The 15,194-nt window shown below is 39.4% G+C and overlaps 1 protein-coding gene and 1 pseudogene across 1 annotated transcript in view; one reads left to right on the top strand and one right to left on the bottom strand.

Moving 5' to 3' along the window:
• SDHB (succinate dehydrogenase complex, subunit B, iron sulfur (Ip)) overlaps nucleotides 1-15,194 on the bottom strand; it is a 48,612-nt gene that overhangs the window by 22,739 nt on the left and 10,679 nt on the right. Inside the window, exon 2 of the mRNA XM_006883603.1 lies at nucleotides 5,516-5,643. Within this exon, the coding sequence (XP_006883665.1) occupies nucleotides 5,516-5,643 (128 nt within the window). The remainder of the gene's footprint in view (nucleotides 1-5,515; nucleotides 5,644-15,194) is intronic.
• Nucleotides 9,324-15,194, top strand: part of LOC102849172 — a 16,155-nt pseudogene continuing 10,284 nt past the window's right edge.

Genomic DNA, 15,194 nt, shown 5'->3' with positions numbered 1-15,194 from the left:
TCCTCTTCTGTCTTTGTAATGACCATTTGCACTCTTCCTGAATGATACCTTTGACATCCTCCCACAACTCATCTGGTCTTCGCTCATTAGTGTTCAAGGCCTCAAACCTGTTCCTGAGATGATGACTTTTAGGACGGACAGAGTGACTTTAAATGATTACACAGTAATGTGTAACTACATTAGCAAACATGGTATAGAAAGTAAGAATGAATCAGTCCCCAGAGTCCCCTAAGTCAGGCCTTAGTGTTTTGGGGCTTGTAGGGCAGTGATGTGGACTGGGCATTAGGACTCAGGAGAAAATAAACTTCTGTTCTTTAAAGAAACCCACTCATGGTATTTCTATCACAGGAGCAGGGAAATTGAAGACACCCACATATTTACTAATTTACTACTGTTGTTGCTTTTCATTTCTTCTCAAAGAGGTGAGTTTCCATTTTGGTATTAGTTTTCTTTAGCCCCCATAACTTCTAGCTTTACAAGTAGTTCAGGTCTTCTGGCTGTAAATTTTAACTTTTAGATTTTCTGAGAATGCCTTCATCCTGAAGAAGTTTTTACTGGACACAGAACTCCGGGTAGACCGAGTTTTACCTTAAGTACAGTAAAGATGCTGCTTCCCTGTTATTAGGCCTTGAATTTCTGATGGCATGTCAGCAATTGTTCCTACTGTCCACCTGTGTAAAACAGGTTTGTTTTCTTTCTCTCTGGTCTTTAGTAATTTGATTATGATGTGCCCAGGTATAGGTTTTTTGTTTTTCTGTGTGCATTTATCCTGCTTGGGGATCAGTTAGCTTCTTGAGTATGTAAATTATCTTTCACAAAGCCTGGAAATCCTTATCCTTTTTGCCTTATCTTCCTACCCCATTCTAAAGATACGTATTTTAGATTTTTTAAAATTTTATATTAGTTTGCATACAAAATTCATACATACTGTGTTTCATTCAAATACATTGTTTCATATGGTCATTCATATACACTGTGTTTTATACAACTAGTCACCACTGATCTATGCCCAGTTTTTTCAGGTCGTCACATTGGACCTTTCCTAATGCCTTCACCACCCCCTCATTTTAATTCCTCTGTTAGTTACCGTTCCACAGACATCTGAAAAATCTTCTCTCTGAAGAACAGATCATTTTTAGTGATTATCTTTAAGTTCACTGCATCTTCTATCACTTGTAATCTGTTAAGCCTATCCAGTGAATTATTTATTTCACATATACTTTTCAGTTCTACATTTTCCATTTGATTCTTCTTTTAATAGTTTCTACTGCTCAGCTGACATTTCCTTGTCTCATTATGGGCGTAAACAGCTTATAGTTACAGTAACTGCTTTAGAAGTCCTTTCTGTTAATCATGGTCAATCTCTAATTGCATATGGGTGGTCTTTCACTTTCTTCATAGGACTAGTGATTCTGAGATGTATGTGGGGCACTGTAGATTGTGTACAAGAGAGACTGGCATATATCTTGATTTCCTGAAAAGTGTCATTTTTTTTCTTTGTTGCAGGCAATAATTATGGCTGAACTCAAGATAAGAATAACATTTATAAACCATATGTTGGTTCCTCTTTTGTGGTTTTATGAATTTTCTCCTCAATTTCTAGTTGCAGCAGCAGTACCAAAACATATTCTCTAGTATTTAAGCTTGTAAGACTGTAGTTTTCTATACATAATGTGGTTTGAACACTTGTACCTCCCGTTTTACACAAAATTAAGGTCCATTCTAAAAAAAAAAGTCACACAAAACAAAATCAGTTTACTCATCAAATAAGGTTGCTTTCTTCCTTGTGTCAACTGCCCGCTAGTATCTGACTCACTCTCCAGTGCCTTCAGGTAGCTGTTTCTGCTATTCTGTCCAGAATTATTAATAGTTACTTCTGGAAGACTTGTTCTGATGAGCGTGGACTCATTCAATTTATTAATCATTAAAATACAAGCGTTAGGAATTGAACCTTCCTAATTTTATTCACTTTCCCTGAGTTTTGATTTGTGGTATTTTTACTTTCTAGTTTATGATTTTTAACATATTTTCTGTGGTCAAGTAGTTCGTTCTTTTTCTTTTTTTTTTTTTAATTGCTGTGTGCTGTCGAATCACCTCTCCTTCTCCAGTGGAGCATCTAGTGGATTCGAACTGCATGCCTTCAGGATTGCAGCACAGCCTTTTGCCCCTAGGCCACCAGACCTCACAGTCAAGTAGTTATTTCAAAGAATGCTCTTAAATTTCCAAGTAATTAGGACTGTTCATATTTCTAATAGAAATTTTTTAGTTTTTATTGTATTATGGTCAGAAAATGGGGCCTGTACTATTTCCATTTCTCTGAATTTTACTAAAGATTTTTAGTTGCTGAGTATTTGATAATCTTATCTATTTGAGAAGAAGAAATAGGAAGGGACAAAACATATTAAACTCAGTCATCATTTATGTTATGCTGACACAGAAAGTACAAAAAGGCATGTCAGTCATTTCTACACTCTTTTGGTGTACAGAAATTTTTGTTCAAACAAAACTTATTCACTTACACATAAAACAGATCAGAGAACAGTTACAGTTGTACTGGGAGTGGTGGGTGGAACAGTGGGAGGACAGAGCCTAGCTCAGTAGATTCTCTCCTTGCCTTTTCTATAAGTTAAATTTCCGAGAAAACTTTAGGGATCCAATGCTTCAAATTTAGAAAGGAAAAGTGAGAGTCTTTACATAAGAAGATTATTTCCTTGTAAAGCAGAAAAATTACATTACAGCAAATTAGTATCTGCTGCTCTGTACTATACACTCAGGCTGCATAGTTTCCCTGAGGTAGACAAATACAAGGTGTTTCTAGACCCTCTCCCATACACCCTTTATAGATCTGCAGCCGGCTTTCTCGTCTATTGAATACACATCATTCAAAATTTCTCCTAAGACACATTATCTGGTTCATGCATTTTAGGTTCTACTTTGCTGTTTCGAACTACAAAACACTACACAGATGCACAAGTTTTTCGAGTTTAAGTACAGGAAGAGCTTTTCTCTCCATAATTGAAATATTTCTACATTTTTGACTAAAGCACCTAGGATTTATAACTGTAAATACTTAAGTAAGGGAGCTCTTCTGCCCTAGTGGTAAGCAGCTGCACTGCAATCCCAAAGGCATGCGGTTCAAATCCACCAGACGTCTCTAGCATTCGGATAGGTAATCTTCTGTGCAATTTATTGCCTGTGAACACACTCTGAGTGGTCAGCTGAACTGATTTGTTGGCACACACTACCACATGCTTGTTTTTAAAGCACTGACAGCTCGTAACACAAAGGTGGTCTATAATCTCACTGAAACATCTTTCCTATGTGGTTTGCTATCAAATTAAGTTTCCTTTATTATATATGTTGTTGTTAAGTGCCGTCAAACTGCTTGATACTTACAGTGACCCTATGTACAAAAGCTCTGAACCCTGCTCTATCCTGAGTCAACATTTTTGTCCCTGATACACCTACCTCCATTACCACAGTCACTGAACAAATTCATCTCATTGAGGGTCTTCCTCTCTTGCACTGTCTCTTCACCCTCCCAAGCATGATGTTCCTCTCCAAGGACTGGTCACTCCTTGAAACATGTCCAAAGTATGTCAGACAAAGTTTCAGAATCATTGCCTCCAAGGAGCTGTCTGGCTCCACCCTCTCTCGGATGAACCTGTTTTTATTCCTGGCAGTTGATGGTATATAATATTCTTCTCCAGCACCACAGCTCAAAGGCATCAATTCTCCTTATTTCACCCCTAGTTACTGTCCAGCTTTCTGATTCATAACAAGTAATTGCGAAGACTATGGCTTGGAAAAGGCACACCTTAGTCTCCAGACTGGCATCATTGCTCTTCAGGACTCTGGAGAGGTCCCTGACAGCAGATTTCCCAATGCAATTTGTCTTTTGATTTCCTGGCTGCTGGTACCAAGAGTGTTGATCGTGGAGTCAGGCAAACTGAAAGCTGTTAACAACCTCAATCTCTTCATCATATACTATGATGCTGTCAATTGGCCCAGTGAATCTTTGTTTTCTTGATGTTCAGCTTCAATTCATATTTAAGGCTGCTTTAACCTTTAAATTGACAACTCACACATTTACTGTCATGATAGCTTCATCCTTCCCCAGAACTACACCTAGCATGCCAGGAAAAGCGGCTATACCTTTCCAACGAATATTAAATATGTTTTTGACATTTAGATTTTATGATTTATTTGGTATGTTTTAGTAGATTATTTTTTTAGTTTGAGAACATGAAAAAAGTACCCCCCTATAAATGAATGGTAATTTATGATAATTTGGCTAGTGAAAGATTTGACCAAATGTTCTACTTTCATATAGCGGGTGAAACTAATGTAGTAAAAAATGGACCTCTGCAGTGCAGCAATTATGAAAACTACCAATTTTGTCTCTCAATGAAAAGCTGGAGTCTCTCACTGATATTACAGGAAATAGAACTATAGAGCACCACAGGCAGAATAATGTATCCCCTCAAAGATGTCCTAATCTGGATTCTATGAATATATTATCTTACAGAACAAAAGAGAATTTGCAGACTTGATTAAAGGTAATGACTTCAGGATGAGGAGATTATCCTGGATTATCAGGGTGGGCTTAATGCAACCACTGGAAACCATTAAAAGCAGCAATTCTTTGCTGCTGTGGTCAGAGGGAAATGTGACTATGGGACCAAGAATGGTTCAGAGTGTTGTGAAGAACAGTGTGGCCTGCTGCCGTGGGCTTTCGATACAGAAGAGGCCATGAGCTAAGGAAGGGAGGGCGGCAGCCTCCTCAGGAGGCTGAAAGAGCAGAAAAAGGCATTTTCCTTCGTCTCCAGAAACAGAAACAGCTCGCTGATGATCCTCTAGTTTCAGTCTGGTAAGAATGGTACCAGATTGCTGATCTACAGAAGTATAAGATGATGAATTTGTGATTCTGCTGGCTAAGTTGGTGGTAATTTGTTAAGGCAACAACAAAGCACTTAATATACAGGCTTAGAATAAAAAAAAATTTTTACCTTGGTTTGTATACAAACTTTATATACATTGTGTTTTACACTATCCTTCACTGACAATGTGTTTCATACAATCATTCTCATTCATCATGTTTTACAAGGTTTAGAATACTTTTTAATATTTGATCTGCATCCTCACCTTATCCTTTTACCATCTTAGCCAGTGTTATGGTGTTTATTTACAGACTACATGATCTAGATACCCAACAAGTATCTAAAAACATTGAGCATTTTAAAATGAAGGATTTAAAAGACTTCAATTATCATACATAAAAGCAACTCTCCTAATATTTCCAGGAAACTGGGATTTTTACCTAAATTATTGTGCTCAGTATTATCGTTTTGAATCGGGTACCTAATTCTTTGTTTTGAAAACTGATGACAAATCCCAGCCCCTAAAGGTGACTTCAGTTTTAAACCCCTTAGAAGTTGGGAAAAGGATGTCCTTTGAGCAGATGAAGAACTCACCTGCACTTACTAGACCAGCTAACTTTCACAAAGATACTCACTTATTCAGGTCAATTTCATAAGTCTGCATGCGAGGCTTATCTCCAGCCTTATCTGGATCCCATCGGTAGATGGCAAATTTCTTGATTCTAGGAGCTGTGGCTGCAGCGGTCTGGGCTCCTCGGCAGGCCTGAAATTTTAAAAAAAAGTTCATGGAAGGAAACAAAACACATTGAAAATACAAGATACCTCCTTCTGTTTACCTGGCACCGAGAAATAAACTACAAAACTGGATAGAATCTACTCATTACTGACAAAAAGTGTATTTATCCAACAAACAACACTAAGTGTCTATCATAAATACCAGGCACGGGCTAGGGGCTAGTGATTCAGCACTTAATAAAATCTCTGCATCACAGAACTCACTTTGCAGTGAGCAAGTGAGAAATGAACTATTTATAATCTAGTGTGACAGTAACACTGATGGGAAAGCAGAGAGTGCCTGCAGGTACATGGCAGAGACTTAAAGTTAGCCTCACAAAATATTCTCAGGCTGAAGTCTGAGGAAGAGATTAAAGGGAAAGAGAAAAGGGTGCTTTTTGGCAGGCTGATGACAGTGGCAGGAAGCACAGTGCATCTGTAACGAACTGAGAGACGTGAAGCAAAAGGCACTTTTGAAGAATAGAAGAGGTGAGGAAGTCAGTATGGACTTAAAAGTTTTGATTTTATCCTCAACAGTAAGGAGAAGCTAAGAATTTAATTAGGAGTGAAATAATCATTTTTGTTTTTGAGTAAAATCTCAGTCTCACTGAAGGGAGAAAAAGGATCAGTCAGACTTGATCTGGAGTAATCACTTAAAAGCTATGACAGTTGTCAAAACAAGAGATGGAGTTTTTAATCCAAAACACGACAGAGAATATGGTTTGAGAATCTAAATGAGTTTAGGGACCTAAAAGCTGAGCCCTCCTTTCTGGAATGATCTTCCCAGCCTTTAGGGTCTGCCAATGGGCTTCATCTCGAGGGCTCCTTGGGTACCATCAGGGAATACTATGAGGTCAGCCTAAGATGTAAGAAGGTCAGGCTAAGCTGTGGGCCTCTGCTTTCAATCACAGCAGCTCTTCCGTTAGAATACATGTGAAAAAACGAAAAGAAAAGAATACATGTGAAAAAAGGTGCTACTATTGGCTTAAAAAAGAAAATTTTATATTTAAAAACAAACTTAAAGTCACTATTATTGCTAAGAATGGTATGAAATGCTTTAATTACTCCTCTGAACTTTCATTTTTTAAAAATTTTTTTTCATTATTATTTTAGTGTGTGTGCGTGTGTGTGTGTGTGTACCGTCAAATCAGATCTGACTGGTACAGGAGGAGATTGTCCCTCCTTTCCCGGCAGAGCATCTGGTGGATTTGAACCATGCGCCTCTAGGATTGCAGTGCAGCTTCTTGCCACTAGGCCACCAGAGCTCCCCTTGAATTTTCATTTTAAAGATGAGGAAAACAAACTGCAGAGATGAAATGAGCACTCGATGACTGAGAAGTGATGAATAGAGGTATTAGAATTTGAACTCATGTTTGTCTTATACTAGGTCCATGTTCCTAAATGCTATAATACCCTGTTTATCTGGGAATATTCTTTTATTTCTTCATGGTATAGTCTTCTCTTTAAGTAAGTCTTAAAACTCCTGGAGGGCATGGAACAAGCTGTACCTTACATCTCCCAGCAAACCTTGTCCAAGTGTCTACACAAAGCAGCTCAATCCAGTGGGAAAACACTGAAGGGGGCGGGGGAAGGAAATACTAAAGGAGCAGAAACTGAGTCTTAGACTATTGTAAACATGCAGTTTATTTTATAAGTACCTTAGAAATCTGGATAGTGCAAGTTACATCAAATAAAACAAACAGTTTGTGTAAATTTTATATACTTTTAATGACAAATCAGTGGCTTGGCTGCCCCACTTTTTAGTCCTTGAAGCCTTTTCCTGTTGAAAAGAAGAAGAAGAAGAGAGACCACACCAAGTCCTGCTCAGAGTCTACTGCAGGGGCGGAGAGAGGATAGCCATCTGACAGTTAAACATTAACCTTTCAGGTGGAACTCTATCTGAATATAGAAACATGCAGAATATGCCAGGACAGAGTATTCTTTTTTTTTTAAATTTTTTTTTTTTAATTTGTGTGTGGATCTGACAGGTACAGGAGGAGATTGCCCCTCCTCCTCCAGCAGAGCATCTGATGAATTTGAACCACTTACTTCTGGGATTGCAGTGACAACTTATTCTTGTAAAACCTGTTTAACCGATGAGAAGAAAGGCCATGGTAAAAATACCCACAATAAACTGAAAAGACATTAGCAAGGCCCTGGGTGCTGTAAATGGTTAAAAAGTTTGGCTGCTGAGAGGCTGGGGAGTTTGAATCTGTTTAGAAGCACCTTAGAAGAGAGGCCTGATAGTTTACTTCTGAAAAATGGGCCAGCAAAACCCCATGGAGCATAGTTTTCCTGACACAAGGGATTACCGTGAGCTGGGAATGACACCACAGAAGCTTCTGAAAATCAATACATGGAACAAAATGAAAGTGAAGGTAAAGATGAAAGCTGTGTTTGCCTTGTCACAAGCTGGCTAAGGAAATTAACACAAAGAAAGGAATTTCTACAAATCGGTATTTTTCACTGTTGTCAGCTGCTGTCATGTCAGCTGCCTCATGACGAGGAACCCCATTCTATAAAGGGGCAAGCAGGCAGCTGATGCCACCTTGTGGTATTTAAGAGGAAGCAAAGGAAGTGAAATGAGGAACCTTTACTGTTTTTAGAATTCTGTCATGTCAAGAAAGTTATAGAAATGGAATCGTCTAGTACATAACTTTTTGGTATCCATTTTCTCTGTATATCAACAGTTTTTAAAAACTTCACTGCCAAGTAGTACTCCAAGGGAGTTCCACAAATAAGTTGATTATTCTCAATTAAAAGAGGATAAATAAATCAGAAGAGCTAGATTCAAACACAGGTCATGGGACTCCAAAGGCCAACCATTTAAACCACCACAAAGGTGATAAAAATTCAAACAAAAAAGTTGCACACATAAAATGGTTTTTTCCAAACTGACCCAAGGAGCAGTGGTAGTTTCTCTATCTAGATGATAAGCAAGATATCAGGCAGTAACTGGCCTAGATATACATTTATACATGTACTTAATTATTTAATAAGTAACTGTAGAGTGCCTACCAGGTTCTAGGGAATATTCTAGGCCCTGGGGATCAAGTACAAATAAAGCAAATATCTCAACTTCCCAAAGAATTCACACAATAATTATGGATGACACAAGGAAAATCTACTGCATGTCCCGAGCGATAAGTGCAATGGAGAGGAGAAGGAAGGGGTACAGAGACTTTTTAATGGCGATGCTAGAGTTCTAAATGAAGGGACGGCCAGGGATGCACACTGCAAAAGTGACAGACGAGGAAAACCCTGAAGCAGGTGAAGAAGCAAGCTGTACAAGAGATGGTGAAGCTTTGTCCTTCACACTTTGGACATGTAGCTAGGTGAGGCTATTCCTTGGAAAGGAGAGGAAGATCCCCAGGGAATGGACTGACATGGTGACTTCAGCAATGGGCTCTAGTATGTCGGAGATGATAAGGATGGCACAGGATATGGCAGTGTTGAGGCTGGCCGCTCATCGGCTCTCTATGCCAAGAAGTTAATTCCAGCACACAGTGACTCTCTGTGACACTATGTCAGAGTGGAATGAGGGGATTGTTGTATAGCAGTGTGAGCATTTTCACGTTCTCATCCTCTGACGACGGGCCCTTGTGCGGAGCCTCACCTAAGAGCTTGAAACTGTCATCTAGTCTGCAATACACACCCCCTGGGGGAAAAATGGTTGAAGCTGATCACCCAAGAAAGTTCCTCATTGGAGGACTCAATACAGAAACAAATGAGAAAGCCCTGGAAGGTATATCTGGCAAATATGGATGAACTGTAGAAGTGCTCTTGATGAAAGTCTGAGAAGCCAACAAATCAAGAGGATTTGCTTTTGTCACTTTTGAAAAGCCTAGTGGATCCAAAGATGCAGCCAGAGATATAAAAGGAAATTTCCTGATGGTAAGGTCATCAAGGTGGAACAAGCCACTAAACCAGCATTTGAAAGTGGTAGGTGTGGACCCCCTCCACCTCCAAGAAGCAGAGGTCCTTCAAGAAGTCTTCGAGGAGTAATTGAGGGAACCAGGGGACTCCCTTCATGTGGGGGTCAACATGGATGATGGTGGCTGTTCTATGAATTTTAACATGAGTTCTTCCCAGGGACCACTGCCAGTGAAAAGGGGACCACCACCACAAAGTGGGGGGGCCTCCTCCTAAAAGATCAGCTCTGTCAGGACCAGCTAGAAGCAGCACTGCAATGGGTGGAAGAGCCCTTGTAGCACGTGGAAGAGACAATCATGGAGGTCCACCAAGAACAGAACCCTTGCCTTCTTGTAGAGATGTTTATTTGTCCCCCAGGGATGATGGATATTCTACTAATTATTAAAGCAGAGATTACCCAAGTTCTCGGGATACAAGAGATGATGCACCACCACCAAGAGGTTATACGTCTGGTGCTTATAGTCATTACAGTCAATGCGATGACTATCCATCCAGAGGTCATAGTGATAAAGATGGCCATGGTGGTCAGATGCTCTGCTGGAGAAGGAGGGACAATCTCCTTCTGTACCAGTCAGTTCCAATTTGATGGTGTACACACGTACACACACACACACACACACACACCCAATAAAAAATTAAAAAAGAAAAAAAAGCAGCATAAACATAGGCTATACACATGGATTTCACCTGATCATATACACAGGAATCATCAGATTGATTACATATGTGGAGGGAATTGTTGGAGAAGTTCAATATCAGCAGTGAAAACTAGGCCAGGTGCTGATTGTGGAACAAACCATCAACTACTCATATGCAAGTTAGAATTAAAGCTAATGAAGGTCAGATCATATCCAGAGGAATAAAAATTTTTTTTTTGAAAAGGAAACATTTTTTTTTTTTTTAGGAATAAAAATTTGATCTTGAGTCTATCCACTCCGAATTTAAAAACCAACTCAGGAACAGGTTTTTTTTTTTATCCCCAGGAACAGGTTTGAGACCTTGAACACTAATGAATGAAGACCAGATGAGCTGTAGGAAGCCATCAAGGATATTGTCCATGAACAATACAAAAGGTCATTACTAAAAAGGAGGAAAACCAAAATGGATGGCAGAAGAGACTCTAAATATTGCATTAGAGCACCAAGAAGCCAAAGAAAAGGTAAGAAGAAACTAAGGAACAGAAGAGAAGATTTCAAAGGGCAGCTCGGGAAAACAAGGCAAAGTATTATAATGAAATGTGCAAGGAGCTGTAGTTGGAAAATCAAAAGGGCTGAAACTGACTTGGCATTTCTTAAGCTGAAGGAACTAAAGAACAAATTTAAGCCACGAGTTGCAATGCTTAATGGTGCTAAGGGCAGAATACTGAATGATTCAGGAAGTAGTAAAAGAAGATAGGAGGAGTATACAGAGTAACTATACCAAAAATAATTGGCTGAAACAGAAGAATTTAAAAAAACAACATATGATCAAGAGGCAATGGTGATGAAAGACAAAGTTCAGGCTGTTCTGAAGGACTTGGCAAAAAATAAAGCCCCAGGAATTGATGGACTACAAGTAGACATATTTCAACAAACAGATGCTGCCCTGGATGTGCTCACCAGGTTGTGACAAGAAATCTGGAGGACAACTACTTGGCCAACTGATTAAGAGAGATCCGTATTTATTCCCATTCCAAAAAAAGAGTGATCTGACAGAGTGTGGAAATTATCGAACAATATCACTAAAATCTCATGCAAGCAAAATCCTGCTGAAAATTATCAGAAGTGACTGTACATTGACAAAGAACTTCCAGAAATGCAAGCTGGGTTTAGAAGAGGTCATGGCACTAGAGATATTACTGCCAATGTTAGATGGATCTTGGCAGAAAGCAGAGTATCAGAAGAATGTCTGTGCTTCATTGACTATGCAAAGGCATTTGACTGTATGAGAGGAATGTCTGTGCTTCATTGACTATGCAAAGGTATTTAACTGTGTGCATCAAAACAAACTGTGGCTACCCTTGAGGAGAATGGGAATCCCAGAACACTTGACTGAGCTTATGTGAAACCTATACTTGGCCAGGAAGCAGTCCTCAGAAGAGAGCAAAGAAACACTGCATGGTTCAAAATCAAGAAAGGAGTGCATCAGGGATGTGTCCTATTTCCATACTTTTTCAGTAGGTATGTGTAACAAATCATTTGCAAAGGTGGGCTTTATGAGAAGGAATGTGGCATCAGGATTGGAGGAAGACTCAACAACCCATGATTTGCAGAAGACACAACCTTGCTTGCTCAAACTGAGGAGGACCTTAAGTGCTTATTGCAGGTGAAGGACTGTAGTCTTCAATATGGATTGAAGCTCAACGTGAAGACAAAGATTCATACCACTGGGACAACAGGCAGCACAGCACCATGATAGATGGAGACGAGATAGTTAACAATTACAGATTACTCAGTTCCATAATCAATACTCTTGGCACCAACATTCAGAAAATCAAAAGACAAATTGCACTGGAAAAATCTGCTGTCAGGGACCTCTTTATAGAGTACTGAAAAGCAACAATATCAGTCTAGAGCCTAAGGTGCGCCTAAGTCAAGTCATGTTCTTCGCAATTAACTTGCTAAGCATCAGAGAACTGGACAATGACTAAGGATGACAGAAGAATTATTGATGTCTTCGAGTTGTGGTGCTGGACAACAGTTTTGATCATACCATGGACCTCCAAGAAAACAAATAGGTCTGTCTTGGAGAGGGTGACACCAAGTTTCTCCTTGGAGGCTAGGATTTTGAAGCTTCGTCTCACACACTTTGGGCACGTGGTCAGGAGGGACCTGTCCTTGGAGAAGGACATCATGCTCGGAAGCGTGGAGGAACAGCACAGGAAAGGAAGACTGTGGACGAGATGGATTGATATAGTAACTGTGGCAACAGGGGTAGGTGTTTTGGGATCAGTGAGACTTGCTCAGGACAGGGCAAACTTCAGAGCTGCTGTACGTCAATATGGGTCACAGGTGACTTGATGGCACATAACAACAATATTCTGTCATAACTACCCAAGGACTATTGAAAACAAAACTGTTACTTTTAAAAATTTCCTGCTCCAAACAACTGTAAGATATGATCTCACCCCAGTAAGAATAGCAAAATTTAGCAAAACAGCAAACATCAAATGCTGGCTAGGTTGTGGAGAAACTAGAACCCTTATTCACTGCTGGTGGGAGTGTAAAATGGTGCAATCACCACGGAAGGCTGTATGGCGCTTTCTCAAAAAGTTGCAACTAGAGATACCATTTGACCCAGCAATTAATTCCACTACTGGAAATTTACCCTAAAGAAATCATAACTGCCACCCAAGGAGATATATGCACACTCATGTTTATTGTGGCTTTGTTCGCAATAGCAAAGAGCTGGAAACCACCCAAGTGCCCATCAACAAAATGAATGGATAGAGAAGGTCTGGTATAATCACACAATGGAATAACAATGCAGCATTGAAAAACAAGGAACTCATGAAATATTATGAGTGAAATATCTCAGCCACAAAAGGACAAATATTACACAGGGCCACTGTTGTAAAACGGGACTGACATCAAGGTTGAGGGAAGACAGAAAACAAGGGGAGGAATGAGGTATATTGTATTGAAACAGATGAGGGAGAGAACTGTTTAAAAGGGACATATGAACGGGTATTCTTGTCATAGTGAAGGCTGCACAGTGGAGTGGACCTGAGGGGGAGGGAGTGCAGAACACTGAAAGAGTTTTTTTTTTCCTTCTCAAGGAGAAGAGTGAATTGGGGGTGGGGGGTAGGGGTGAGTAGGAAGAACAGTGCAGCAATGAATGATTGGAAACTCTAAGTCTCTGTAAACTTTCATTAAAATTAATAAAAAAAAGTAAATACTAAAGAGTACAGCAAAGAGCAGTCAGAAAGAGATAAGAAACTAAAAGCAATCTATATAATTACAAGAATTTATAACCATGTGTATTGACTCAAAAACTCATTACTTTGTACACACTGACAACCTGTTGTTAATCCAGGATTATGACTTTAATTTCAGGATTTACAGTAACAACCTAAAATTGTTTAGTAAAGTTGGTTTCAATGTTGATCTAAAAAAAAAAAAATTCCTGCTAAGTTCTCCTCCATAATTTTCATGTTCTTTTGAGGAAAAGCAGTAAACAGGTTAATTTTATTTTCTTTAATGACTGTTTTGCTTTTAACATGCAAATGTTAAATGTATGTCAAGTGTAAACTGACTTTGTACTAAGTTGTAATGCTCTTTAATTGTCTTTGAAGGCCACTTTCTATTTGACTAATCCTAGTAAATGAGGCAAGCAAGAGTAAGGTATTTCACAAACAACTAGTCATCTAAAATAGATAAATCATTCTGCCTATATAAACAAGCTAGATGAGAATAGAAGGGTGTGTAGGTTTGCTACTCTTTTAAGATTTCAGGGTGTCTTCAGACTAAAATCTCAATGCTCTCAATGTGAAAAACCTGAGAATAGAAGTTTATATAAGAAAAGTGCTATTCCCTCAGTCACCCTAAAATGCACATGGATGATGCTGGCCCTATATTTCCCTTCTGATATTTCCTAGGAAATCTACAAGACCCTCCCCTTTCCCTTCCTCCAATAAGACCGTTTAATTGTGTGTTAAACAACTTACAGAACACTAAATAAAGAAGTTTGGGGGGGGGAAGAGAAGAATGAGTGAAGGGACAGGAATTGCTAACAAAATCAGAAGAGAGTCAAATCACAGAGTGATATCAAAGGATTAGAACTTTTATCTTTAGTGAGACAGAAAACGACTGGAAGGTTCAGGGCACAGGATTGACATAATCAGACTTAAACTCTGAAAGGATCAGTTTGGCTACTGTTCTGGAATAAATTGTAGACGTATAAAAATGAAAACAAGAAAATCAAGTAAGATGTAATTTCAATCATCAGATAAGAGACAATGTCTTTATCCTGGTTGGTAGTTATGGAGGTGGAGAAGTGCTCAGTTTTTGGATACATTTTAACAAAGCAATGGCGGGATTACCCCATAAATTGGGGCAAGGATGAGTCAAGGATGTTTCCCAACTTTTGGACTAAAGCAATATGAAGGACAGAACTGCCATGACCTGAGACGTGACGTGTAGTGCAGTGAATTATTAATTTTTCCACCCATAGTCTTTGTAACTTCCACCAAATGACTGGGTTGCTGGTGTAGGTGTGTGCTGTTGAGTCAGAACTGATCCTTAGCTGACCCTCTAGTGGGTTTTGAAAGGTAGTAAATTGTACGGGAGGAGACTGTCCATTTTTCTCCAGTGGAACAGCTATTGGACTCGAACTGTGTGCCTTTGGGACTTCAGTATATATTCTTAGCACTAGGTCACCAGAGCTCCCTGGTGGTTGTTATATGCCGTTGCATTGACCAAGACTCATAGTGACCCTATGCACAATAGTTCTGAACTCTGTCCTGTCTTGAGCCAATCTCACTGTCTCCAATACACTTACCCTACTACCCCAGTTATTGTGCCAATCCATCTCATCCAGGGTTTTCCTCTCCTGTGCTAACCCTCTACCCTTCCAAGCACAATATCTTTCTCCAAGGACTAGTCCCTCCTGGCAACATGCCCAAAGTAT

Source organism: Elephantulus edwardii, unplaced genomic scaffold, assembly GCF_000299155.1.
Source record: "Elephantulus edwardii isolate Elephantulus edwardi_28Jun2011 unplaced genomic scaffold, EleEdw1.0 scaffold00028, whole genome shotgun sequence".
NCBI lineage: Eukaryota > Metazoa > Chordata > Mammalia > Macroscelidea > Macroscelididae > Elephantulus > Elephantulus edwardii.
The sequence above is the reverse complement of the archived record's forward strand: the minus strand, read 5'-3'. Positions and strand labels throughout refer to the sequence as shown.